Source organism: Castor canadensis, chromosome 3, assembly GCF_047511655.1.
Source record: "Castor canadensis chromosome 3, mCasCan1.hap1v2, whole genome shotgun sequence".
Taxonomy (NCBI): Eukaryota; Metazoa; Chordata; class Mammalia; order Rodentia; family Castoridae; genus Castor; species Castor canadensis.
Window position 1 is genome coordinate 181,829,828 of NC_133388.1, and position 26,025 is coordinate 181,855,852.

The following is a 26,025-nucleotide window of genomic DNA, read 5'->3' on the forward strand; positions in this document are numbered from 1 at the left end:
CAAGGATTTCACTTCTAGCCGGGCACCAGTGGCTTGTGCCTGTAATCCTAGCTACTCAGGAGGCAGAGATCAGAAGATCGAAGTCTGAAGCCAGCCTGGGCAAATAGTTTGCAAAACCCTATCTCGAAAATACCCAGGACAAAAAGGGCTGTCAGTGTGGCTCAAGGCAAAGGCCCTGAGTTTACACTCCAGTACTGCAAAAAAAAAAAAAAAAAAAAGGAGTTTACTTCTAGGACTCCATCCCCAGGTGATAATCATAGGACCAGGATTTACATACAAAGATGTTAATGGTAGCTTTATTTATATTATTAGTATATTAGTTACTTTTGCATTACAATAACAAAATACCTAACAAAACAACTTAAGGGAGGATTTTGGTTTCAGAGGTTTCAGTCCATCCTGGCAGAGTAGAGCAGCTCATCTCATGGCTGCTGGCAAGCAGAAAGTGAGACAGAGAGATGCCAAGATACAGCTGGCATAGTGGTTCAAGTACGAACCTAGCAAGCATGGTCTGGAGTACCAAACCCCAGTATTGCCAAAAAAAAAAAAAAAAAAAAAAAAAAGATATAGCCCTTGAGGACAAGCCCCCAGTGACATACTTCTTCCTCCAGCTGGGACCCTCATCCTAACATTTCTAGAACTTCCCAAATAGTGCCACCAGCTGGGGACAAAGCCTTCAAGTAAATTAAGCTGTTTTTTTCTTTGTTTTTTTCATTTCCTACCTAAACCATAATAGGTTAAGATCTAAAAACAAATTAAATATCCAACATCACAGAAAAATCCAGTGAACAATAGTTTTCCCTGCAAAATTATATTAATGAAGATAAATTTGATTTTTGGAAGTATTTTAATTTTTTAAATAATATGTATAAAAGATACACACAGCATGGAAATGTAAAAAATAAAGGTACAAATCATTCTAGAAGCAAATCATTCTGATTGCTAGAAGGAAAAAGATGTTTTCTCTTCCACCAAGGTTGCTGAGCCTGGAAAATATAAATCTGCAGCTGCCAGAGGCTGTGCACTGAGGAGCTGATCTCAGCAGGAAGCCATGCACAGAGAAGTGGATTAAGAGATGCAGAGAAGCATCTGGGGATGAAGATCAGTGGTTAAATGTTTGTCTAGCATGTATGAGGTCTTGGGTTCAATCTCCAGTAACCCCATCCCTCCTAAAAAAAGGAGAGAGGGTCCTGGTTCTCTGAGACCCCGCACCTTTTCAGTGTCCTTCCAGTTATGGGAGGCAATAGCAGTCTCTCTGCCTTGGCTTTGAAGTGAACGGCCATGATTAATACAGTGGGGCTGGCTGTTTTGTTGGAATCTCTGAGCAATAAATCCTCATCAAAAGATCACTGATTCAACGAGGACTGCTGCTGGTCACATTTATTTATCTTTTATTTAGCAGTAGTGGGGATTGCATTTAGGGCCTGGAGCTTGCTGGGAATGTGCTGTCCCATTTGAGCGGTACTCTCGGTCCTTTTGCTTTTTCAGTTTGTTTTTCAGGTAGGGGTCTCTAGCTAACTTTGTCCAGGTTGGCTTCAAACCATGATCCTTCTATCTCTACATGAGTAGCTGGGATTATAGGATTACACCACTACATCTGGCCAATTTAAAAAATTATTGATTTAATGAATTTATTTACACTTTTGTGGTGATAAGGGTTTGAAATCAGAGCCCTGCACTTGCTAGGCAGTTGCGCTATCATTTTAGCCACACCCCGAGCTCTTTTAGGTTTAGTTAGTTTTTGAATAGGATTCTGAGTTTATGACTGAGCCAGCCTGGACTATGATCCTACTATGTACACTTCCCGAGTAGCTGGGATGACAGGTGTGTACCACCCCACCCAGCATTTGTCCGATAAGATAGAGGTCTCTGAAACTTTTTTGCCTGCACCACAATCCTTCTGATTTCTGCTTCCTAGTAGCTAGGATTATGGGCATGAGCCATTGCACCTGGCTTTCCTTTTTTATTTACTTTTTTAAAAAAGAAAATTAGTCGCAAATGATCATGGAAATACATATCAAGTTCATCTAAATATGGTGTTGTCTGGAATACATGTTTTACCTTTTATGAAATTCAAGACAGCAAGTATTTGTGTATTTTCTCAAGGATCTGTAAGTGAGGTTTTGGGGTTGTAACCTAAAGCTCTTTCAGTATTTTGGGATATAAATTTTTTTTTTTTTTTTGGCAGTACTGGGGTTTGAACTCAGTGCCTACACCTTGAGCCACTCTACTAGCCTTTTTTTGTGAAGGGCTTCTTTCCAGATAGGGTCTCTTGAACTATTTGCCCAGGCTGGTTTCAAACCATGATCCTCTTGATCTTTGCCTCTTGAGTAGCTAGGATTACAGGTGTGAGCTACTGATGCCTGGCTTTGGGATATAACTTTGGATCTAAAGATTTTTAATCTGTGTAAGACAATTTATTGTTTTCTCTCATTGCACCTACTTGGCTTTTAATTTCCTCTTACTGCTGTTTTCCTTATTCTTGGAGGCACAAGGACCATTCTTTGTAGAGAAAATGCAAGCAAAATAGGTATGGGGTACTTCTATTTCTTTTAGCTGTCTGATCACGGCAGATCCTATGGTCCCAAGCAATAGGATTATATTTTCCTTTTTCTTCTTGCCCCCCACCATAGGGTCTCACTATGTAGCCCAGGGTGGGCTCAAATTTATGATTCTCATGCCTTAGCCTTCTGAGTGCTGGGACTACAGGCATGTGACATCATACTCTGATTCTTCTTGCTTTTAATATTGAACAATAAAAATATACTCTCTCACAATAAGGAAAGAAAAAAAGAAATATAAGAACACACACACACACACACACACACACACACACACAAAGAACCCCCCACCCCCAATTAAAACTAAAAAGCTTCTCAGGGTGTTTTGTGCTATAGACTTCCTGGAACTCTCCTTACATGTCTGTCACTTTTCTTATACTCTCCTTTGCTAAAAATCATCCCTCTAAATCCTTACCCTTAAACCACCTAATTTCATTGAACACTGGCTTCTCCAAGTGCATCTTTCATTTCTTCCCAATCTAGATCATGGGAGTTTGTAGGCCAGAATGTGGCTCCTTTTTGTTGTTTGTTTTGAGATGAGGTCTCCTTATGTAGCTCAGCCTGGCCTGGAACTCTCTCCATTTTCCTGCCTCACCCTCCCCAGTGCTTGGATATCAGGCAGCACCACCATACATGACTCAATCTGGTTCTACACCTCCTACTCCTCTGAAGCCACATCCCTTTTTATAGTCTCTGCTATAGGATCACATGTATTTTTTTCTATGATCTATTTTTTTCCCCAGTAACTCCTGCTTAAAAGTTTAGAAGCATAGAGAAAGTACAATATGGTAGACACTGCTGCTCTGTTAATATCTATTCTCCCTTTCTTCTTTGACACACATTAGCTGGACTGCTAACAGAAAAAACCCTGTGTCCTAATCTCCCTTGGACCTTGCTGTGACCTTAGGAGCATCTTTTGCCAGTGGAATGTGAGCAGACATGACGTGTATGACTTGCAGAGTTTGTCTTTAAACCTTCCTCTCATCCCTGTTTCCTAGTTTTGCTGGCTAGAATGCAACCACAGCAGATATGGTGATGAGCTATCTTCAATCATGACGACCAGGGTAAGACTCGATATGGCCTTATAAAAAACACCAGAAACCTGCTAACACACCGTACAGACCACATCAATGCTGAGATGTATGCGCTCAGGTTATTAACACATTTGTATCTCATTTAAGTCACTGCATTTTTGTGTTCCTTTGTTTCAGCAATCTCTTCTGTTTCTTAACCAAAACAAATAATTAATTCAAGAAGGATTTATGCCAGTCACAATGCTTGTACTCTGCTCGAAGAGGTATATGACAATAATGACCATGACTGCCAAACTGTACAGTTATTACACAGGGTACTGAGAAATCTTGGTGCATGAGAACTCCACCAAATCTCTGCCCTGAAAGATTCGACCAAACAATATGGTTTCTAGTAGCATAACCTAGGATGACTACAGCCCCCTATTAAAACGCCTTCCTGAGAAAACTAAACACTGCCAAGAAAATTCACTATTGGTTCTCACCAACACCTGATGATTGGGCTTCTTGACCTTTTCTTTTCTTTTCTTTTTTTTTTTTTACAGCATTTACTAAAACAAGCTTAGAATTGTCCATAAGTATCTTCTGTAACTTGGAAGTGTCTCTTGAAGAACTGAAACCCATTTCTTTGAAAATGTAATCATCAGAAAATGCGAGTCTCTGTTGGAGAATTATACCAAAAATTCACAGTGGCTAACATTATTACATGTCAGAAACTAGTCTAAGAGCTTTATATACATAAACTCAATCCTTGTGGAAGCCTACTGAGGTAGGTAGTACGATTATAACTTCATGAAGGTGAAATAACTCTTCCCTAAGGCCACAATGGTAGAACTTACAGAGGCTGGCTTCAAAGTCTGGGTGCAATCAGGAGACAGAATAGAGTAAGCATAACAAAAGTATAACTACAAGATATAAGACAACTCTACATGTACCTAAGACTGAGGAAGAGTGCTCAAGGAAGGACAAACTTGAAAGTGGTTTGGACCCCTTTGACCAAGGTGTGGATTGGCTACCAGACCGCAGAGAGGTTTGCTGGTTACTGAAGGTGGAGGTGGTCTGCAATTGTTGGGCAAACACTAGGCAACCCTCTAGAGTGTGTATTCGGGGAGAAATTGGCAACCAGTGTCAGGTAGATGCAGGGGAAGTGTGGGAAGCTGAAAAGGCCTTCAAAGTGCCTGGGACAAGGGTTGGGGTGGGGAGGCAGGGAGGCTGGCAGAAGGAACCACTGCTCAGTGTGTGACCCTGATGGCCACAAATGAAGGCATTCGGGCCTCCTAGAGCTCTGGTTTTTATGTCCAGAGAACTGAAGAAAGGATATTGACAGGTTAAAGCTGCAAGGTCATTAGAGGTGTCATTCGAGGCTTATTGCTGGAGGATAGCAGTTCAAAGCCAGCCCTGGCAAATAGTTCGCAAGACCCTATCTCGACAAAACCCTTCACAAAAGAGGGCTGGTGGAATGGCTCAGGTGTAGGCCCTTAGTTCAAACCACAGCACCGCCAAAAAAAAAAGAAAGAAAGTGTCTACCTCTGGTGAATGAAGGATATGGAGAACTTTGACCTTTTTTTTTTTTTTTTTTTGTCTTTTGGCAGTACTGCGGTTAGAACTCAGGGCCATTCACGTCTGGGCCTTTTTTTCCCTTGTTATTTTTGGTAGGATTACAGGTGTGAGCCACTGGCACCCGATTGAGATAAACACTTTTAACAATTTGGTGTCTTTCTTTCCAGACTGCCAGCAAGTAAATATATGATTAACACAAAATGGATATCATGAGGACTCTTAAAACTTTTTCTCTTATTATATCAAGAGATCAATATATCTTCCCTACCCAATATATATAGAACCCCGAATTAAAAAAGTTAAGTTACAATATGGTGAGATTTGGGGTGCGATCCCTCCATGGGGTCCTATCTGGATTTAGTTTCTCCCTCCCTCCTCTCCTCCTCCCGGGGACTCCAGGTTGAGTGCTAAAGCTTCGATTTTTGCAAATACATGTTTTATTTCAGTGTCTTGTCTAGTTTCTGCACAGCCCCACCCCGGGCTGGGGGAGCACCCCGAAGCTCACACAGAAGCTCCATTGCTGGGGGGTGGGGAGTGCTGAACACTAACTCCCCCCACGCACCTGCAGGCCCACCGGGTCTTGGCCGTTACAGCCTCCCACGGCACGCCGGCTCCGCCCCACCAACCCGCGCAGCCCGCCCCTCCGCCTCAGGCTCCACCCCCTCATCTGGGCTCCGCCCACCGTGACCTCGCGCAGTTCTGCTCACCTCCTCCCAGGGCCACTTTTCCCTGGCTCCGCCCTCCAGGAATTTTCCCCGCCCCTCCCGTGTCCCGCCCACCAAGAGCTCCGCCTACTGCACTCTGAGCTCCGCGCGCTGGGAACTAGCACCGCTCGCCCCGCCCATGCCCCGCCCACCTGGTTCCGGGCTCTACCATCCGGAAACTGCCCTGGCCTCCAGAGGCTCCGCCCACTCCATCATCTGGGGCTGGCGCCCGGCGCTGCAACCCGGCACTTTTTTCGCGCTGGTCCTGTCCATCTGCCCCAGGCCGGGGCCATGGAGGGAGATGGCCCCGGGGCCCCCGCGGTGTGCTACCAGCCGGCCTGTCCCGCGCGGGACGCCTGTGTCTACAGCAGCTGCTATTGGTGAGGGCGCGGGTGCAGCCTCGGGATCTCCCCGCGAGCGGTGCACAGCGGCGAAGCACCGCCTCCTCCCGGTCCCTTCGGGGGCGCTCCAGGCCTAGACTGGCAGGCTCTTCCCATCTGGGACGGGGAGTCCTTCTCTCTTGAGCAGAACATGGGCAGAGGGATCGGGTTGGGGACACGTCTGGAGTGATGTGGCCGATGGTGCTCTGCCTCCCTCCACCTGGGGCTTTGTGGCTGAACTTGCGCAGCAGGTCCGAGTTCGCCAGGGCGAGAAAGGGGAATTGGAGGCGGAGGGTGGAGCGCGGAAAATCTTGGAAGCAACTGCTGAAGCCTGTGTGGTTTCAGTTTGACATGCAGATCAATTTAATTTTTGGAAGAGAATGGAGGCACAGAGAGTTTGAGGTTATTTCTCCAAGGTCCCCCAATCCAGGCCCTCTGGCACCAGGTACGATTGTTATGGGAGGTCTGCTCCGCTTTCTCAGTTCCTGCGTCTTGGCGAGAGAATTCAGTCAAGACGTGAAAATAATAGCAAAGTTTATTAACAATAGTAAAGTTTATTAAGAGAAGGACAAATACACCCCAATACAGGAGAGCGGTGTGTCTAAGAGAAGAGATCACGCATTCCTTTGTGTTTTTAGTTTTATTGAACTTGAAGGGGGAAGTTCGTAGAGATTCCTGGCCAAGCACCACCTCTTGCTTTAGATTGACATTTGGATTGTATCAGAGCTCTAAATCCCTACTGCGCATGTAATTACCCTTTACCACCTAAGAAAAGCCCAGTAGGGGAGAAAATTTTAAAGTACAATGAGCTTGTAATTATATAGTAATTAAGGAAGGGGCAACTTTGGGTCAATCAGACCGGTTTGGACTGAAACTTATTTTGCTAATTTTAGTGGTTGGTGGGTTTCTTTCTTAAAAGTACCCCTCCCCCCCTTTTTTTTTGAAGTCTGGTAACCATCTGCTTGTGCAAGGTCACAAAAGTTCCTTTTCAACTTAGTTCTTGCCAGATGGCCCTCTTTGAAGTCTGTTGCTTATACATTCCTGTACAAAGTTAAATCTTTATAAGGGTCTGTTTGTGCCAAGAATGTCTTTGCTATGAGACACATCAGGGTCAGCCTTGTCAACTATGATGGATGTGGTACCAGGACCTTGGGGCATTCTTAGTTTAACATGAACCATATAGCAAATAGGTCAAGGAGTTAGGCAAGGGGGAGCTGAGTGGAAAATTTTCTTACAACAGACCTCTGATTCTCCATTGTTGTCTTTCTTCCTAGCATCTCATTGCTCATATCTGGCTGCTACATAAGACCATTATCTTAACTGATAGGTTGTCATGATAACAATGGTTGTATTTGCACAGCACTTGCCATTTGCTAAGCATTGCTCTGGGAGGTTTATGGAAATTGACTCTTATGAGTCCCACTGTAACCCTACAGGTAGATTCTGATAGGTACTGTTGTGATCCTTATTTCAAAGATGGGAACCCTGAAGCAGAGAGGGAGGAAAGTGATTTGCTTAAGGTCTGTCTGTAGTGTGTGATTGGACAAATGAGGATTTACTGGCAGAGTAGCTGTGGCGGCCAGGCACTGCACCCCTGTCCTAGGCTGCCTCTGCAGCTGAAGTACCACCCCTATCTTAGTCCTTTTGACTCCCTCATCTCCCCTTCCTTTTCCTGTGTAAGGACTTCTTCCCAAATGGGGGAGAATCCTTAGGGCCATAAAACTACTTCTTTCCCTTTCAGCTGATTGCTGAACCAGTGCCACTAACAACATTTGTTTAGCTCTGACCACATGTGAGGCCCGATGCCAGGTGCTTCCATCCATGTCTAGGAGATAGGTTCTCTGATGGTCGTTATCCTCATTTGCTGATGAAAAAGACTGAGCCTCAGAAAGGCTGTCGCTTGCCCCAGATCATACTTCTACTCAGTGGTGATGCTAAACCTGGAGCTAAGCCTCTGTGTGAAGCTGGGGTCCATGCTTCTCAATTGCTGTGCTATATTTCTGTCCTGCCGCTTCCTAAATCCTGTTATTTCTCATCCCTAACATTCATTCATTGTTTCATTCATTCTTTCATTCAATAGGTGTTTATTAGGCACTTGGACTGTGTGATGTATGTTTCTAGGCACTGAAGATACAGCAGTGAACAAAACTGATACATTCCCTGCTCAGATCTCTTGGCTCTTACATTTCAGTGGGGGAAAGGCAGTCTAAAACAAGTAAACATGTTTGGGTGGTAGTAAGCACTGTGAGAGAAATAGGGCAAAGGAAAAGATGATGACTTATACTATTTTATGTTAGGACATTTAAGAAAGATGAGGTGACGCTGAACTGAGATCTGAAGAAAAAGAGGGTGGGAGCTTTGTGGATATTGGAGGAAGGTCTAGGGAGAACAGCAGGTGCACAGGCTTTAAAAAGGGAGCCTGGTGTGAGTACAGTAGTATCTGCGAGTCTGTGGTTCCCAGGAGACCATGGTTGAGGAAAAACTGAATACTCAGGATGCAGAGTTCAGCACTGTACTGTGGATGCGTGATTCATTTTTCCCATAATGCTGGCTTTCAACAAATCTAAAATTTTCACCTTATCATTTCAATTAAGCACATTAACTCCATTTGCTTTTCGGGAGGCATATTTTCATAAAATTAAGGGCAGGGAAACACTCAGCAGATCACGTGATGATTTACGCACCACTAACAGTAACTTGGTTCTGACTGAGTGCTCCTGATACGTAATGGGCACATGGGAATTTAAAATTCCTGCTTTTGAAATTTCTTTTTAAAAAAATTTTTATGACTGTACTTGGTCAAAACCACATGTAATAAATCCACAAATAAGGGTGTTTATCATAGTCTAGATGCAGCAAGGAAGCCATGCAGTTGGAGTGGAATGATCTGGTGGAAGAATGGTAAGTGATGATGTCTCTTCAACAGATAGTTTTGGCTTGCCTTGGTAGCATATGCCTGTAATCCCAGCTACTTAGGAGGTAGAGATTGGGAGGATCTTGGTTTGAGGTCAGCATAGGCAAAAAGTTAGCAAGATCTCCATGTCAATCAATAAGCCAGGCATGGTGGCCCACTTTTGAAATCTTAGCTACATAGGAGGCCAGGCGTAGGAGAGTTGATGTGTGAGCCATCCTGGGCAAAAGCATGAGATCTTACCTGAAAAGCAGCTGAAAGCAAGAAAGAGCTAGGGTTGTGGCTCCAAAATAGGAGGCCTTGAATTCAAACTTCAGTACTGGAAGAAAAAAACATAGATTTTTTTTTTTAACCTGGGCTAGCCTGGACTGCAATCTACCTACTGATGCTTGTAGCATAGCTGGAATGACAGGTATACACTACAATATCCACCTGTTGGTTGAGATGAGATGAGATCTCACTAATCTTTTTGCCTGGGCTGGTCTGGGACTGCAGTCTTCCTGATCTCTGCCTCCTGAGTAGATGGGATTACAGGTGTGAGCCACCACTCCTGACTTGGCCCTTTCCATTTTTTAGCATCAAAAATTTCTGGTTGTAAACTTGAAAAGTAATTGGAGATAAAAAGGGACTAAACTTCAAAACCTCCTAAGTTTAAACTTGTTTTTTCTCTATGTAACATTCACAGATGCTTGAAAAATAATAGGCAGTATGCGTTTAGTCTACCAGCAATGCTTACAGATTCATGAATTCTATGCTTTAACTCTGAGCTCATCTGTAGGATGGAGGTGCAGGGGAACAATCCAGGTGAGGTGGGAGCCGATGGCTTATGCCTGTAATAGTAGCTACTTGTAGCTGCTTGATAGGCTAAAATTGGAAGGTTTGAAGTTTGAGGCCAGCCTGGGCAAATAGAGACTCCATCTCCAAAATAGCCAGAGCAAAATGAACTAGAGCTGTGGCTGAAGCACTAGAGCAACTACTTTACAACCATGAAGCCATAAGTTCAAACTTCAGTCCCACCTTAAAAAAAAAAAAAAGTTAAGGAGAAACTGACCTTCTTCTATCTTGTATCATTCAAAATTAATGACTCCTTCCTCTGTGCTTTCTGTATGCATTTTTTATAACCCTCTAGAATGCTTGCTCTTTATGGGTCTTTATTTCTCTTCTTATCTGTAGGTTTGAATTTATCATCATATCCTCCAAGCATTTACTTAGTCCAGGTTTTGTGCCTCATAGACTTTTTTTCTTTTGCAGTGCTGAGGCTTGAACCTAGGACCCTGCACATGCAAAACAAACACTTTACCACTGAGCTGCACACCCAACTGCACCTCCAGCCCTGTCATAGGCTCTTGAAGATGTTTGTGGTCAATTCTTAAAACTTCTATAGGCCAAACAGACAAATGTCTTCTCAAAACTTAGATTAAAGAAGTTTTAGCTATTGCATGCTATTTGTCATATTGAAACAGTCAATTTTTCTTACTCCATTCTACATATCATATTGAAGTAATCAATAATAATTTCCTGTGGTTACTACTGCTATCACATTCTCCTTCAGATTTCTTAGGCATTTAAAGAAAACCAAAACCATAGGAGAAAAATACAGATGTCCAACTTTGGTGAAGTCTAGTCGTGGGGAGCATTGTCACAGGTACACAAGGGCAAGGCTTGTGAATTGAAAGAGTGTGTATTTCCCTAAAATGGACACACTCTGCAGTGCTTTTTGTATCTTGCCTCATTTTCAGGTATTGTCAGGTAGATGCCTGGAAGTTTAGCTTTGACAGACTGAGTGATGTGCTGTGAGTAGAGTGTTATTGTAGCTCATTTTACTTAAAAGTGCTGTGTGGTTCTTTAGACAAAGAGCCTGAGCTGTGAATACTGCCAGGAGGGCCTGGGATTGCCCATTCTTGGGCGTGTGGCTCAGTTACTGCTTGGTTTGATGTACTGGGCACTTAGTGTCCACTTAGGTATGAGACTCATCTGAGGCAAAGGTATAGGAAGATGGATTTTTCGTTTATTTGAGAAAGAGCTTTCTAAAAGTCAAGACCTCTTCCTTACTGAAGGAACTTGGGAAACTCTATTCCCAGGACTCCCTTTAGAATTCCTGGCCAGATCACATAACTATTCCTGAGCCTTTGCAGCCAGTAGCCTTCCTGCCCAAAGCATTCATCCTGCCCTATTCCTGGGTGACCAGAGAACCCTTGTTAACTAAGATTTATTGGGTGTTTGCAGTGTGATGTGATAGTGTGCATTTCACAGATGAGAAAAGCAGATGCTTGGACAGGCCAACAGGTTCAGAGCTTCTTAACTCGTCAGTGGCTGAGTTGAGTCTCAAGTCTGACCCCAAGCTTCTAGAGTCTAGGCATTTTATTGGTTTCACAAGCCCTGTGGTGGGAGTATGGATCTGTGTGTCTGCAGAGGAGAGTACAAAGTTCAGGTTGCCCAGCAGCTAGCTGTTTTAGAGGGGACTCAAATCTTAGCCAGTGGTTGGATGAGAAGGTGTTTAGGGTCTCTTCCAATGTTATATATGGCAGCATCAGTCTTTTGTTCAAATTTGAAAGACAGAGAGTGTTCACTTTTAATTATATTGATTCAACAATTTTTTTTTTAGTGAAGAAAATATTTGGAAGCTCTGTGAATACATCAAAACCCACAACCAATATCCTTTAGAAGAGTGTTATGCTGTTTTCATATCAAACGAGAGGAAGATGGTAAGTTGGTAAGTGACTACAGAAGAAGACAAGTCGGGGAGAGTCATTCAGTGGTAGAGGGCTTGCCTAGCCTGTGTGAGGCCATGGATTCAGTCCCCAGCACTGGAAAACAACAACAGCAGCAACAAAATCTCCAGAAAATGAGATTTAGGATGACCTTAGAAGCTAAGTATAGCATGGACTTAGTATCTTCTAAGATGTACTTTGTAAAATATAGCAACATGGCCAGGCATGGTGGTTCATGCCTGTAATCCCAGTTACACAGGAGGCATAGGTAGGAGGATTATGCATCAGGACTGGCCCTGGACAAAAGTGAGACCATATCTGAAAAATAACTAAAGCAAAAAGGACTGGGAGTATCACTCAAGTGATGGAGTGCCTGCTTAGTAAGCAAGAGGCTCTGAGTTCAAACCTCAGGACAAGCAACATTTTAAAGTTTGGTTTTGAATTAGATTTTTTTCCTTACAGGGCATGGGTGAGTTAGAGCAGTGTAGTTCCTTGCTTATAGATGAGAAACTATGTAATAGTATGTTCATACAGATTAAGTCCCTTTAGGTATTCATTTAGAGCTTTTAAAATTGTTTAGATCAGAGTCATGTAAGTCTCAGGTTTGAAGAAAGATTTGAGTCTGGACTTTAAGTACAACTGTAGTAAATGACATGGAAATATTAGAAAAAGTAAGCCCTTTGTATTTTATAGAGCAGGCATCATCTCCATTGGTCCTAATGGAGGCCCTGTGAAATAGACAAGGTTTAGACAATGTTCTCCATTTCGCAGGTGAGGAAATAAAGACTCAGAGAGGTCCCATGAGTAACTAGGTGGGAAACAGCCTTGAACCAGCCGGGTGGTCTGATTCCCAGTCCAGGGTTTTCTATTGTACAGCAGCTTGAGCTCTTTGAGCTTTCATTGCTGAGGGTGCTTACCCTTGGAAGGATTTAGATTTCTTCTTCATGCATTCTCTCACCATAATTGTTGGTTGCTTGGAGCTCTTCTATTTTCATTTACCTGTTGCTTATAGAATCTGGTAATGGTTTAAGTGAAGCTCATGGGAATGTTCTTTATTTCGTAGATTCCTATCTGGAAACAGCAGGCGAGGCCTGGGAACGGACCTGTGATCTGGGTAAGACAGACACTCTGAGAACCTGATGCATTGCTGCTCGTGGCCCCTGGGTGGTCTGTATGCTCCAGTAAAGCAGAATTGAAGAAGCAGCAGGAAAAGCCTATGAAAACACTGATAAATGGACTTTTGGAGAACAGGTTTTTTTGGTCTCAGGTAGAAGCACTGTAGGTATGTTTTTCTTTCAACTTTTTATTTGGGTATTGTAAGATTTTTTTGAAAAGTTCATTTTATTTTTGAGACAAGGTCTTTCTATGTAGCCCAACTGGCCTTGAACGTGTGCTCCTCCTGCCTCTGCCTCCTGAGTGCCAGGATTATTCCTACCATGCTGGGTTTATAGATTTTTTTTTTTGATGGTATTGGGGATTGAACTCAGGGCCTCGTGCTTGCTGGGCAGGTGCTGTAGCAACTGAGCCATGCTACTCGTCCTGCAGAAATGTTTCTAAATGGCCATTGCGGGGATATATCCGTGATCTCTTAGGCGCCTGTCCACTTGGCAGTAAAGGAACTTTTGGCACATGTAGTCCAGCTGTACATTAGTGTTATCTGGAGACTGTTAAAAATAGAGATTTCTGACTTAGTTCATCTAGACAGTGCGTCGGGATTTAGTGACTTTTACTTAACTCCCAGGTGAACAATACTGGCATTTGAAAAACATGGATTGAAAACAAGCAACACACACACAGACACACAGACACGTTCACACATACACACACACAGAGATACACACACACACACACACACACACACACACACACACAGACACACCTTCTTCAAACCCTTTGCTTTTTAGGTGAAAACCAAGCCCAGAAGGGCAAAGCGAGTAGCTCAAGTTCATATAGCTGAATTGGGTCTCAGATGTGGGTCCTTTTCCGATGTCCCCTGGACCTGTCCTCCTGAAGAAGGACTTGTTTATGCTAGTAATCATAAGGGTAAAGTAAAAGAGATACTCTAAGAATAACGAACTCCTCGTTTCTGGATACTTACTTAAGATATATCATCTAAATTATCTTCATTTATTTAACGTATTTATTGAGTGTCTTTTATATGTCAGGCACAAAGCACAAAAACCCTGGGCCTCACTGAGCTCAGTTCTCACTCCTTCTCCAGCAGGTGATCTGCTGCCTTACACCAAAGCCCAAAGCCCAAACCCAGTCCTTCTACTGCTCAGCTGTGTTGTGCCCTGGGAAAATTACATAGTCTGTGTCCCCCCTGGTCAGGGAAGCTGGCAGGATTCAATGAGGTGATACAGAGAAGGTTCAAGAAGGGCTGTGTCAGTGCTCAGGAAGTATTAGCTATTGTTAGCAACACTATACATCCCTGCTGCAGACTGTCTGTCTGCTGCGGAAGTCATTCCCATTGCTGAACTGCTGGCTGATTTTGAGTCATCGTCTTCCTCCCTGTCTTCAAGAGACACAAAGGCAAAGGACCTGTGGTCCCATCCCCCCTGTGCTGTACCTCATGGCAGCTCAGGATGGGGAATCCTACAGTAAGCCTCCCCACACTTGTAGATTGAGCTTTCCTTCCCTGCTTTCCCATTGTAAGAAATGGATCAACGCTGCTGAGAGGGTAGAGACACCAAGCCCCAGGGATGTGATCCCCCTCCAGGTGGGCTCCTCTGCCACCAGCCATGTAGGCCTTTTCTTGGTACCAACTCAGGGGTAAGGCTCCTGCTTGTTTGTGCTGTGACTCCACATGAATACCGAGAGGCGGTTCCGAGTTGAGGCCTGCATCCTCACAGGTCTCTCAGCCCAAAGTGTGGGAATATGGACCTGAGCTAGCTAGCTGGTTGCAGGTAGGCACTCCTTATGCCTTTCACAAGTTGTATCTTTTTCCTGGAAAGCTGTCACCTTCAGGTAAGACTCAGTGATGTTGTCACCTCCTCAGTGACACTTTGCTTTGCCAGTGAACTGTCAGCCCCTCCGATTCTTGGTTGGCTTTTGAAAAGGCTAAGTGTTTACATACTGCTACTCCCAGGTACACCATGAGATAGACACTCCAGTTTTCATTTTACAGAAGAGGAAACTGAGGCTGGGAAGTTGAAGGGCTGAGCTTTGAGCGAGGCTCTTACCTCCTCTAGTCTGCATGCTCCCCTTTTCTGTCCGTCTGTCTGTCTGTCTCTCTTGTTTACTTGTGACTCCTACTCTCTGCTCTGGGCACTTCTTGAGGGTAAGGATTTATCTTTTCCATCCTTTAGCTACAATGCAGCAGCACAGTCTCCCACAAGTAATAGAGAATGTATGCTTCAGAGAAGCTGGAATCTGAGATGAAGGTATTAAGAAACGGGTTTTGGATAAGGCAGAGATTACTTCTGGCAGGGGGCAGGAGAAGATAAGAAAAGGAGTCATGGAGGAGAAAGCCTCTGAGCAGAGCTTGTGTGGTCAGAGTGAAGAAGGCCATTGTGGTAGAGGGGAGTGTGTAAGGAGAGCAAGCCCAGTGGAAGGAAGTGGGGTCACTTATGGGGCAGCAGCTCTTAATTTATTCATCTGGAGGGAGGGAAGCACTAGGAAGTGCATTTCCATTTCTGATGCTATTTGTGCTTTTCTAAGATGGAGTTCCTTCCTACCAAGGAATCACTCTGGCTCTGAGGGTATAACACTTCTGTTCTCAGTTATCTTTACCTCACAGGGATAAGCTGGGAAGGACTCAAATGAAATAGCGCTTGAGAGAGTTCTTTGTAAATGGTGAGGTTCTGTAGGAATGAATGCAAGATAGAATTACTAATGCTATTAGACTGGGCAGTTACTTTGTGCCCTGTTCTCTGTGAGAGCATTTTTTTTCCTGAGTAGTGGAGGCATCAGCCTGCACACGTGTCCCTTGGTAATTCTGAAATCCTCTCAGCCTTTAGCTGTTTGATGTTGGCAGTGCCTTCTGTCTGGGAGTGAGAGTGACAAGTAACATCCACACTGTGACTGAGCTAGGTGACAGAAGCCATCTTCATCCTTCTCTCTTCATGGCTGCAGATGATAGCTTGAGAGCTTGGCCAACTTTTTTTTGAAAAATGTTCTTTTCTTTTAATTAGAAGAATATACAAAACTGAAAATTAAAGTCCTTTCTCCATACTGAGCTCAAGAAGTTGTTAATCGTCTGGAGAGTTAATCAGCTTTCTGTCACTATAAATAATACCTCAGATAAATCAGTATAAGGAAGAAAGGTTTATTTTGGCTTTCAGTTATAGGTCTATGGTCAGTAGGCCCCATTGCAAGCAGGGCAGCACATTGTGGCAGAAGCGTGTGTTGGGGCAAAGCTGTTCACCTCTAGCTTGCTGGGTGAGTGCTCTACCACATAAGCCATGCTCCAGACCACGGCTGCTCACCTCATGACCTGGAAGAGAAAGAATGAATGAGGAAGGGCCAATATCCCCTTCAGTGAGGTGCCCCCAATGAGCACAGACCACATCTCTTTTTTTTGATGGTACTGGTGTTTGAACTCAGGACTTCATGCTTGCTAGGCAGGTGTTCTACCACTTGAGCTACTCTATCAGCCCTTTTTTTATGTTGGATATTTTTGAGATAAGGTCTCTGGAACTATTTGCTTGTGCTGGCTTTGAACCGCCATATTCCTGATCGCTGCCTACCGAGAAGCTAGGATTATAGGCATGAGCCACCAGTGCCCAGCAAGGCCTCACCTCTTGAAGGTTCTACCTCCTCCCAATAATGCCAGGCTGGGGACTAAACCTTTAACACGTGGGCTTTGGGGGACATTTATGGCAGTTGGCATCCTCATAGACTTTCCCCTCTGCATTCAGATGCATGTGCATATTTTTCTGGATGCATACACATGTCCTTATATACATATAACTTTATTAAAATTTTTTTTATTCATTTATTCGTATATGCATACATTGTTTGGGCCATTTCTCCTCTCTGTCTCCCACCTCCTTCCTCTCCTCTCCACCCTCCCCGCTTCCAGGCAGAACCTCTTCTGCCCTCTTCTCCAATTTTGTTGAAGAGAAGACATAAGCAATAATAAGAAAGACAAAGCGTTTTTGCTAGCTGAAATAAGGATACCTATACAGAGAGATTCCTAGCATTGCTTCCATGCATAAGTGTGTTACAACCCACATTGGTTCATCTCTACCTGACCTTTCACTAGTTCCTGATCACCTTCCCATATTGACCTCTGTCACTTTAAGGTTTACTTATAACTTTAAAAATAATTCGTAGATTATAAGGCTGAGGATATGGCTTATGTGGTAGAGTGTCTGGCTAGCAGGCACAAGGCCCTGATTCAAACTGCAAGGCCACCAAAAAAACAAAAACAAAAGCCAGTAATACATCAATATTCTGCAGTTTGCTTTTTTTATCCAATTATATAAGATGGATGTTTTTCCACTTCCACATAAATTCACATATTTCTGCATAGTATTCTAGTTTATTTTTTAGTACAATAGATTCATAGTTTAATAGTTTAATTTCAATTTCTGTATCATAGTTTATAAACCATTCTTCTGACAGATTTTGGGTTGTTTCAGAATTTTCACTATTAAAAGTATGCTGCAGAGTTTCTTTGTTTATATACCTTTACATCCTTACAACCATTTTTATATAAGATAGTTTGCTAGAGATGAAATTATTGGGTCAAAGGTATATATTTAATGTATATAAACATTTTCAGTGTTCATTTAACCATTTCCCTGTCATTGGCCATTTGGTCTTTTTCAGGGTTTTATTTTGCTACAGTAAGGAGGGCTGGTATCTCTTTGTGATAATATATGTGCATTGATTCTGGGACCTTGATGTTGACCATCCTAGAGAAGCTGGGTTAATTTGAACAATTTTTAACTTCTAGGATTACCATGTTGTTTTGCTTCATGTGTCAAGTGGAGAACAGAGCTTCATTTATGATCTCGACACTGTCTTGCCATTTCCCTGCCCCTTTGATACCTATGTGGAAGATGCCCTGAAGACTGACAATGACATTCATCCACAGTTTAGGAGGTGAGGAAACGGAGCAGTGATTTACTGATTTTTCTTGACCTTGGTGATTACACAGAGGTCCTTTCATTCTTTTTTCCTCTTTGCATTTGTTTTGTAAAGATCACTTATCTTGACATCAGCACTGAGTTGGTATTTGAGGGTGACATTTTCTTTCAGGGACATTGGGGATTTATGTCATACTCTTGTTTGTAGGTGTGTGTGTTGAGTGTGTCTGTGTGTGTGGGGAGGGTAGCTCATGCTGTCAAAATTGAGAGGGTCTTGGAGGTACTTGCTCTTGGTGGACATCAGAATAAATCAAGGCAATAGCTAGAGCTATTTCTGTACTTCCATAGCTTTAGATTTTAGTCATTTGTTTCCCTTAAATTCTTTAACAGGTATTAAAGCTGCATATGTATTTGTATATTATTAATAGTACAAAAATCCATATAAAAACCGAGTTAGAATTTCAAACATGACATCTAACTGTGTATTGATTTTCCCTCAGGAAGTTTAGAGTGATCCGTGCAGATTCTTATTTGAAGAACTTTGCTTCTGACAGATCTCACATGAAAGACTCCAGTGGGAACTGGAGAGAGCCTCCTCCCCCGTATCCCTGCATTGAGACGGAAGGTGAGCCAAGGGTGCCTTCCTTCTCAGAGGGGCTTCTCAGCCATCACCATTCAGATGAGCGTTTCCCTGAGGGTCATTCTCTGGATAAAACTCCCCGAGTGGTGAGGGGTTAAGAGGGAGGACTACTTGTGTGTGTTTCTTAGATTTGCAAATTGAGGCACCAAGGACAGGATGGGGAGGCATAAGAACTCCTGGGGAGAAAAGGTATTAAGGAACAGAACCACTGGCACTAGCTAACTGCTGGATTATTGGGTGTCCTACTCCTGGGACATTGGCATCAGGTCTTCCTGCTCATGTCATTTGACAGTGGGACTTGGAGCACCTTGTTAGGGTGAAGGAAATCCCCAGTGTATCCTTAGGATATGTGAGATGTCATTTCAGTGACCTTGTAATACAACTTGCATTAGAGGGAAGTGAGAGCCAGCAGGTTTTATCAGACCACATATTTCATTTATGCGCTTCTGGGCAGCAGTCCAATTGATAATTTCCTGAGGAATTATAAATTCCTGAGTAATAGGGTTGTTCACCCTATTACTGTTGTCTGGCATTCATATGAATTCATCTGAAGCCTTATTTATGACTGTAAGTCATTCACAACATTCCATTTACTGGTGACATCATCCCAGCATACGGCTAATACAGCCTGCTGGAAAGTGCTCTGTAAGCTTTGTAGGATGCCAGAGAAATAGGGCAGTTGTTTTAATAGTTCTTCAAGGAAGAAAGTAAAAAATACATTTGGCATATTTGAAGGGAGTGAACACTTTAAAGAAGGTTCAGACTGAGTTTTGAGGTTCTCTGTGAAAAGCTCTCAGAAATAAAAAAAAATTAGGCAGCTTGGTTATGAGTACCTCAGCTGCTTCCCAGTCTTGGTGTTAGAACTGGAAAAGCACCTGAATTAGGAGAGGGCTTTCTGGGTCTGTCTCATGGTCTCAGGTGACCTGCTTCTTAGGGCATGGTCTGGGCACAGTGTGCCTTCAGCAGTGATCCATTTTTCTTTTTGATATAGACACCTAAGATGCCACTTGGCATCTGGTGGGCATTCAGTAAGCATGTCCTTTTCGGCCCTGGTCCTGTTTGGGCCAGTCCTTTGGTTTTGGTGACTGCTCATATGGTGCCATTTTGTGCCAGGCTCTGCCCAGCCCTTTAGTGTGTTAGTTTAATTTGGTTTATCTTCCTCATTGGCTGGATGGGTAAATGAAGTGCGTGGGGTTAAGCCTTGTGTGGAAAGTACAAGGTCTGTGCCCTTTGCTTGAGAGATTTCTGAAGGGAGGAACTTTTTTTGGCTTCATGGTCAGTTAGTTCATCTGGGGCCTCCTGAACTTGGGATGGAATCTAAAAGGAATCTACACCGAAGTTGGAGCAGATGTGTTGGCCTCTCATGGGATTATGTAACTGAATTGTAATGTTCTGTCATGTGGTAAATTTATTACTTCAAATTCTCTATTTATAGAAGAAATATTATCATTAGTAAGTGATGTTTCATAAACGATAAAGACTGTTCAAAAAGAAAAAAACTGATTCAAGAAGACAAATTTTGTTATTATTATTTTTGCAGTACTAGGGCTTGAACTCAGCGCCTCTTGCTTGCTAGGCAGGCATTCTACCACTTGAGCCACTCCACCATCAAGAAGACAAATTTTAAATGAATGCATATTTTAAATACATGCGATAATAATAGCTGCTTTGTTTAGTTCCTTGCATTTAGTTATGCAAGTGACTCTTACAACTTAAAATTTAATATGTTTGATATGTTGTGTATTATGAGTAAGCATATAAATTTAATAAACTTCAGTGTTATATGTTTGTTTTCAGGGCCACTGTTTTCCTTTCAGCATTTAATGTTTTTTTAAAAAAGGAACTTTTTATTTTTTTCCTGGTAAGGAAACAGATGTGAATGGTTCTTGTAGAAGCTCTGGGCATTATTATTTATGAAGCTTTCTGGTGGTGCTTTCTCTGGCTGCATACAGCTTCACCCTATCTGAAAGAGAACACCAATACTTGTTCAGACAGATGAGAGGTTCTCTGCCACTCTTTTTCTGTAGCTTCCTCTGATTCTCTGCTCCCCAAACCCTGGCTGCCGGGGCCCTTCTGGACTTGGATTCTATCTTCTCAGCTCAGGGAGACTGCCCTTCTCTTCATGCCCCCTCTCTAGGCAGTGAGCTGGACTGACCCTGCCTGGGCTCCCCTCATTTATTTCTCATCTTTGAAATCACAGTCATGTGCAGCCATTGCCCAGTGTCTGGAAACAGTTGCCTTGTATATTTTGTCCTGAGTTCTGATAGTTCATGGTAGACATTCAGTTCCTATAGCACTTCTTTGATGGGTAGAAGCAGAAATGTGTTCATACTTTAAAAGGGTGTTTTGTTTTTGCAGTGCTGGGGAATCAGACCCAGGGCCTCATGCCTGGTAGGCAGGCGCTCTACCACTGTGCTATTATTCCCAGCCCAAAAAGTTTGTTAGTTTGTTTGTTTTTTTGGTGGTGCTAGGATTTGAACTTAGGGCATTATGCTTGCTAGGCAGGTGTTCTACAGCTTGAGTCACACCTCTAGCCCTCCCAAAGTTTTTTAATGTGGAAAATTTAAATCATACACAAAACTAGACAAAAGTATGTCAGACTTCTAGCACTGTGAGTTCATGGTCATTTGATCTGTTATTAGCCCAGCCACTTTCCCCCCTTTAACAATAATCTTCAAAATCATCTTGTATCTATGTAGTCAGTATACACATGTACACTTATCTCGTGAACTCCAGCCCTTGCACTTGTTACATAGGCACTCTACCACTTGAACCACACCTCTAGCCCTAAACTTTTTTTTAAAAAGAAAATACTCTTCTTTTTCTTTTTTTCTGCTGCCATGAGAACGATCAAAATGTCTTTTAAGAGTCTTTTTAAATGCACATATTCCTTCTCCAGCTTTTTTTCCCTTGTAATTCATTTGTTGGAGAACCTGGGTCTAGGAGTAATACCTTGGATTTTGTTGATTGTATCTCTGTTGTAGCCTTTAAATGTTCTGTAAATTGACTGTTGAAGCCAATAAATTGGCAGTTTGATTATTCATGTATTTTTTTCATCTAACTTTTTATTTTGAAATAATTTTAGCATTTTAGAATTTTGCTAAACAGGACAGAGAGTTGCTTATATGTCCTTACTGTTGACTCTTACTAATATAATTATCAAAACCAGGAAAATGATACAAAAATACTAATATGATATTATGACAGTATTAATAACTTACAGATCTTGTTTAAATTTTGCATTTCCCCACAATTTCTTTGTTCAGAATCAGAATCTAACTCGGAGTTACGACATTCAGTTGCCATGGCTTCTTAGTCTCCTCCAGTCTGTGACAATTCCTTTTTTCCCCTTTCTTTTACAACTTTTACACTTGTGAAGACTATGGGTCAGCTAATTTTTAGACTGTCCCTCAGTTGGTTTGTGTGATGTTTGCTTATGATTCAATTGACATGATTCAAGGCAACAGTACCACAGACGCCATCTTGAACTCTTATCTGTTTGAATAATTTCCCCTTCTTATAGTCTTCTGGCTTGTTCTTTTGCTCCTAACTCAAAATTGTGTTTTCAGCGGACACTTCTTTCACGTGTTTTTCTAGACTCCAAAATGAACCTGGATGATTTCATCAGTATGGATCCTGAAGTGGGGTGGGGAGCTGTCTACACACTGTCTGAATTTGTACATCGGTTTAGCAGTAAGAACTACTGAACTACTTGACAGCAGGATGTGAAACTGTGGAGAAATTCAGAAGTCTAGGATGTGAACAGACCATCCTTTTACTTAGGACAACAAACATGGCTTGGAGTGAAATTTTTCTCTTTTAATTCAATAGACTGGAAACATGAATGAATAAAAATATAAATGAGTGAAATAAAACCCTTTCTGGATTGGGGATCTACCCCTGAGTTTTATCCCCAGCCCCCAAAAGGCCCTTGGTTTGCTCCCTAGTCCTGGGTTTGATCTCCAGCACCACAAAAATAAATACATAAATAAAACCTTTCCTTTCGATACATCAATTTACAGTGTAAAATTGCTCAGTTAGTCCCGTGGCTCATTTATTAAAACCTGTGATGCTCATAGGAAGACAGAGGTGTGGACTTGAGCCTTTTGTCTGTTCTGGGTGTTTTTTATCTCTGGCCACACTGTAAACTCCTTGTGGGCAGGGCCACAACTTGTAGCTTTGTGACTCTCCCATACCCATAAAAGGTGTTCATAAAAAGTTTCTAGAGACAGCACTGCTGCTTGAAAGGGATAATATTGTGAGCTGAATCAGCTATAAATATTAGTCATTTTGGATTATCATGTTAAAAAAAGTTGTAGTTCTCTTGGTTTGAGTGTTAGTTGACCTAATTATATATGGTTTTTAAATAAAATTGGCTTAAAATTAAGTTTGTTTTGAAGATTTTGTGTCCTTTGTGTGTGTGTGTGTGTGTGTGTGTGTGTGTATGTGTGTGTGTGTGTGTGTGTGTGTGTGTGTGTTAGAGATTGAACCCAAGCCTTGCATGCTAGGCAAGCACTTTGCCATTAAGCTACATCCCCAGTCCTTTGTGTCAATCTTGATCTGAAATATCTATGAATGTTTTAACCGTAAATGAGAACCATTGCTTTAAAATACATTGATCATGTTTGGTGAGGTGGCCTATGGCTATAATCCCAGCTACTTGGGAGACAGAGGTTGGGAGGATTGTGATTGGAAGCCAGTCCAGGCAAAAAATTAACAAGATCTCATCTCAACAATTAAGCCAGGTGTGAAAATACATGTCTGTATTCCTAGTTACACAGGAGGCATAAGTAGGAGGATCACAGTCCAAGGTAGGCCCTGGACAAAAATGTAAGCCCTTATCTGAAAAATTATTAAAGCAAAAAGGCTGGGAGCGGGGAGGGGAACTGGAGGTATAGATAAGGTGGTAGGGTATCTGTCTAGCTGGTGAGAGGCCCTGAGTTTAAACCCCAGTACCACAAAAAAGGAAAAAAAAAATACATTGATCACATCTGCCTTCTTGAAGATGTCTTAGAATTTTGATTTTAATCATATAATTCCAAATTAAAGATATTTGACATTAAACTGATGTATAGTACTGGTTTTCATTCATGTTTTCACACAGCAGTGTGTAGTAAGAATCATGTTTGCATGGTCTTTTTTTTTTGTGATACTGGGTTTTGAACTCACGGTCTACACCTTGAGCCACTGCACCAGCCCTTTTTTGGGAAAGGTGTTTTTGAGATAGGATCTCTCGAACTATTTGCCCAGGCTGGCTTTGAACTTCGATCCTCTTGATCTCTGCCTCCTGAGTAGCTAGGATTATAGGCTATATTATATAGCCAGTGCCCAGTTTTGCATGGTCCTTCTTATTGCAAGAATATCGAAACTTTTGTTCTTGGGTGAATTTTCCACTTCCTAAGAGACTGAACACGAGTCCTTGGCCAAGTGTTATGGAGGGAGTAACTTCAGCCATTCACTCTGGAGTCAGTCTAAGGAAATGCCCTTTCCTCTGTGGGTTCAGCTCAGGAAGATTCTGAGAGGAAGCAAATGAACTTTTTTGGAAGAATATAGGTACAGCCTCTTCCGTTATTTAATGATTTAAAGCGAATATGGACCCCACACTAAGATATCCTTGCTGAGTTTCAGATGGTCATTTTAAAGTTCATGACTAATGTGAAGAAGATAAGTTTTGGCAAGCTGTACCACAGAAATACTTTATCCTGAGCAAAAAAAGTATCAGAGCAACCAAAGGATTATAATCTGATTTACAAATTGCAATTTTTGGGGGCCTATTATACCAAATGGCATTCCAAAGCATGTGTGGTACAGACAGATCAGATAATATCTGAGTGGATGCTTGGCCTTCCAGCCACCTTGCCTTGAAATGGAAAACCCATTACTTCTAGCTAGTTCAGAGAGCAAGATTTTATAGTTTCAAGACTGCTAGCATATCTGTGATATTAATCTTGACTTATTATGCAAATAGAGGACATCTGTTGTTTTGTTTCTACCCAGTACTCCTAAAATGCCCCCACGAGCTCTTTGCACATTCCATGGGAGTCAGCCCTGTTGGCCCCTGGGTGCATTTGTTAGCTACATGCTGTGTGGCCTTGGGAAAAGTATTTAACCTCTCTGGGTCTTGCTTGCCTCGCAGAAGAAAATTATTTTGAGGCTCAAATGAGACTGGAAGAGAGAAGAATGGGGGAGAATGTTTCATGTTCTGAAAGGAAGATGTTTTAAATAGCTAACGTGTACTGCATGTCTACTATGTACAGTTAGCCTTTCTAACTCATTTAATACTCAAAACAACAGCATAGGCTAGATACTCTTAATGTCCTCATGTACAGATTAGAAAACAAAGACACACTTAGATAAAGTAATTTACAGACAGCCACATAGCTAATGAGTGATACAGACAGGATTTGAATGTAGGCCTCCCTGCTCCAGGGCCTGGCTGCTACCTGCTTTACCCAATTCCCAGGTGACCCAGCTCCTAGCTACCCTCTTCTCCCCCATTCTGTAATCAAGTTCAGGTCAATAGAGAGGTGTTCTCTACTGTAGGTCAGAAGTGGTCACTATATTTCACCACAAGCTGGGTGAAGGATCCTTCAAAGCTGTTCACCTGAAGAAACTTATCACAGAGTTACAAACTCTGAGCAGAAGATTCCTTTTCAAAAAGGCAGATGCTTAGAGCTAGGGGTGTAGTTCAGTGGTAGAATATTTACACTTGCCTGGCATGCATGAGGCCCTGGGTTGGATCCCCAGCACTGCCAAATAAACAAAAAAGACAGATCAAACTCCTTCATAGGGCTTCTGATTCAGTGAGTTTGCTAGTTAGGCCCAGTTGCAATAAGAGAAGTCACTCCTGCTACACGAATTCCAAAAGGATTTGGTTCAAGGTCAGGAGATGGGAAGCAAGCGTTTGCAGAGAGGGTCATAGATGTAGTATCCAGACACATACTCATTTTTTTGCCTGTGGGAGTTCAGATCCATGAATGCCAGCAGCACTGTCACCAGCTTGAGCATCTCTTGCATCCTGTAAGACAGACATCCAGTATTACTATGTGTACTTTAACCTCCAAAAGGCATGCATCCTACCTTTCAGAAGACTTCCTACTTCTGGTTTATGGGGACTGTAAGAAAACCAGAGAGTTCTTCAGGTACCAACACAGTGACTCATTTCTTTTGCTGTAAACAGATTCATGATCAAAAACAATGTTGGAGTCAGTGACAGGTGTGTAGTCCCAGCTGTTTGGGAGGTGAGGCCTGGAGAATGAAAATTTGAGGCTAATTTAGTGAGACCTTGACTCAGAAACAAAACACAAAGCCGTGCTGGTGTTAGAGGTTATGACAGCAGATAAGACATTCAGGAGTTGCAAGTGGCTGGCAGAAGCATGGTAGTCAGGAAAAGGAATCCATCTGTAGAGTAAGTGTTTACTGTGGAGGGGAAAAGTCCGTGCTCTTCCATGTTGGGAGGGATTGCTCTTAATTAAGATGCCACCAAAGGCTT

The 26,025-nt window shown here is 42.5% G+C and overlaps 1 protein-coding gene across 7 annotated transcripts in view; it reads left to right on the top strand.

The window, feature by feature from the left end:
• The first annotated feature begins 6,041 nt into the window (after positions 1–6,041).
• Ntaq1 (N-terminal glutamine amidase 1) overlaps positions 6,042–26,025 on the top strand; it is a 56,350-nt gene continuing 36,366 nt past the window's right edge. For 3 of the 7 annotated variants that reach the window (XM_074069163.1, XM_074069165.1, XM_074069164.1), the window contains exons 1-5: positions 6,042–6,236; positions 11,753–11,852; positions 12,922–12,972; positions 17,761–17,909; positions 18,394–18,518. In XM_074069163.1, coding sequence (XP_073925264.1) covers positions 6,148–6,236; positions 11,753–11,852; positions 12,922–12,972; positions 17,761–17,909; positions 18,394–18,518 — 514 coding nt within the window. In that variant the 5' untranslated portion in view covers positions 6,042–6,147. Of the gene's footprint in view, positions 6,237–6,283; positions 6,488–6,730; positions 9,138–11,752; positions 11,853–12,921; positions 12,973–17,760; positions 17,910–18,393; positions 18,519–20,073; positions 20,318–22,130; positions 22,929–26,025 lie in introns of those variants that run through there. The other 4 variants (XM_074069168.1, XM_020156488.2, XM_074069166.1 and 1 more) reach the window with 4 other exon arrangements.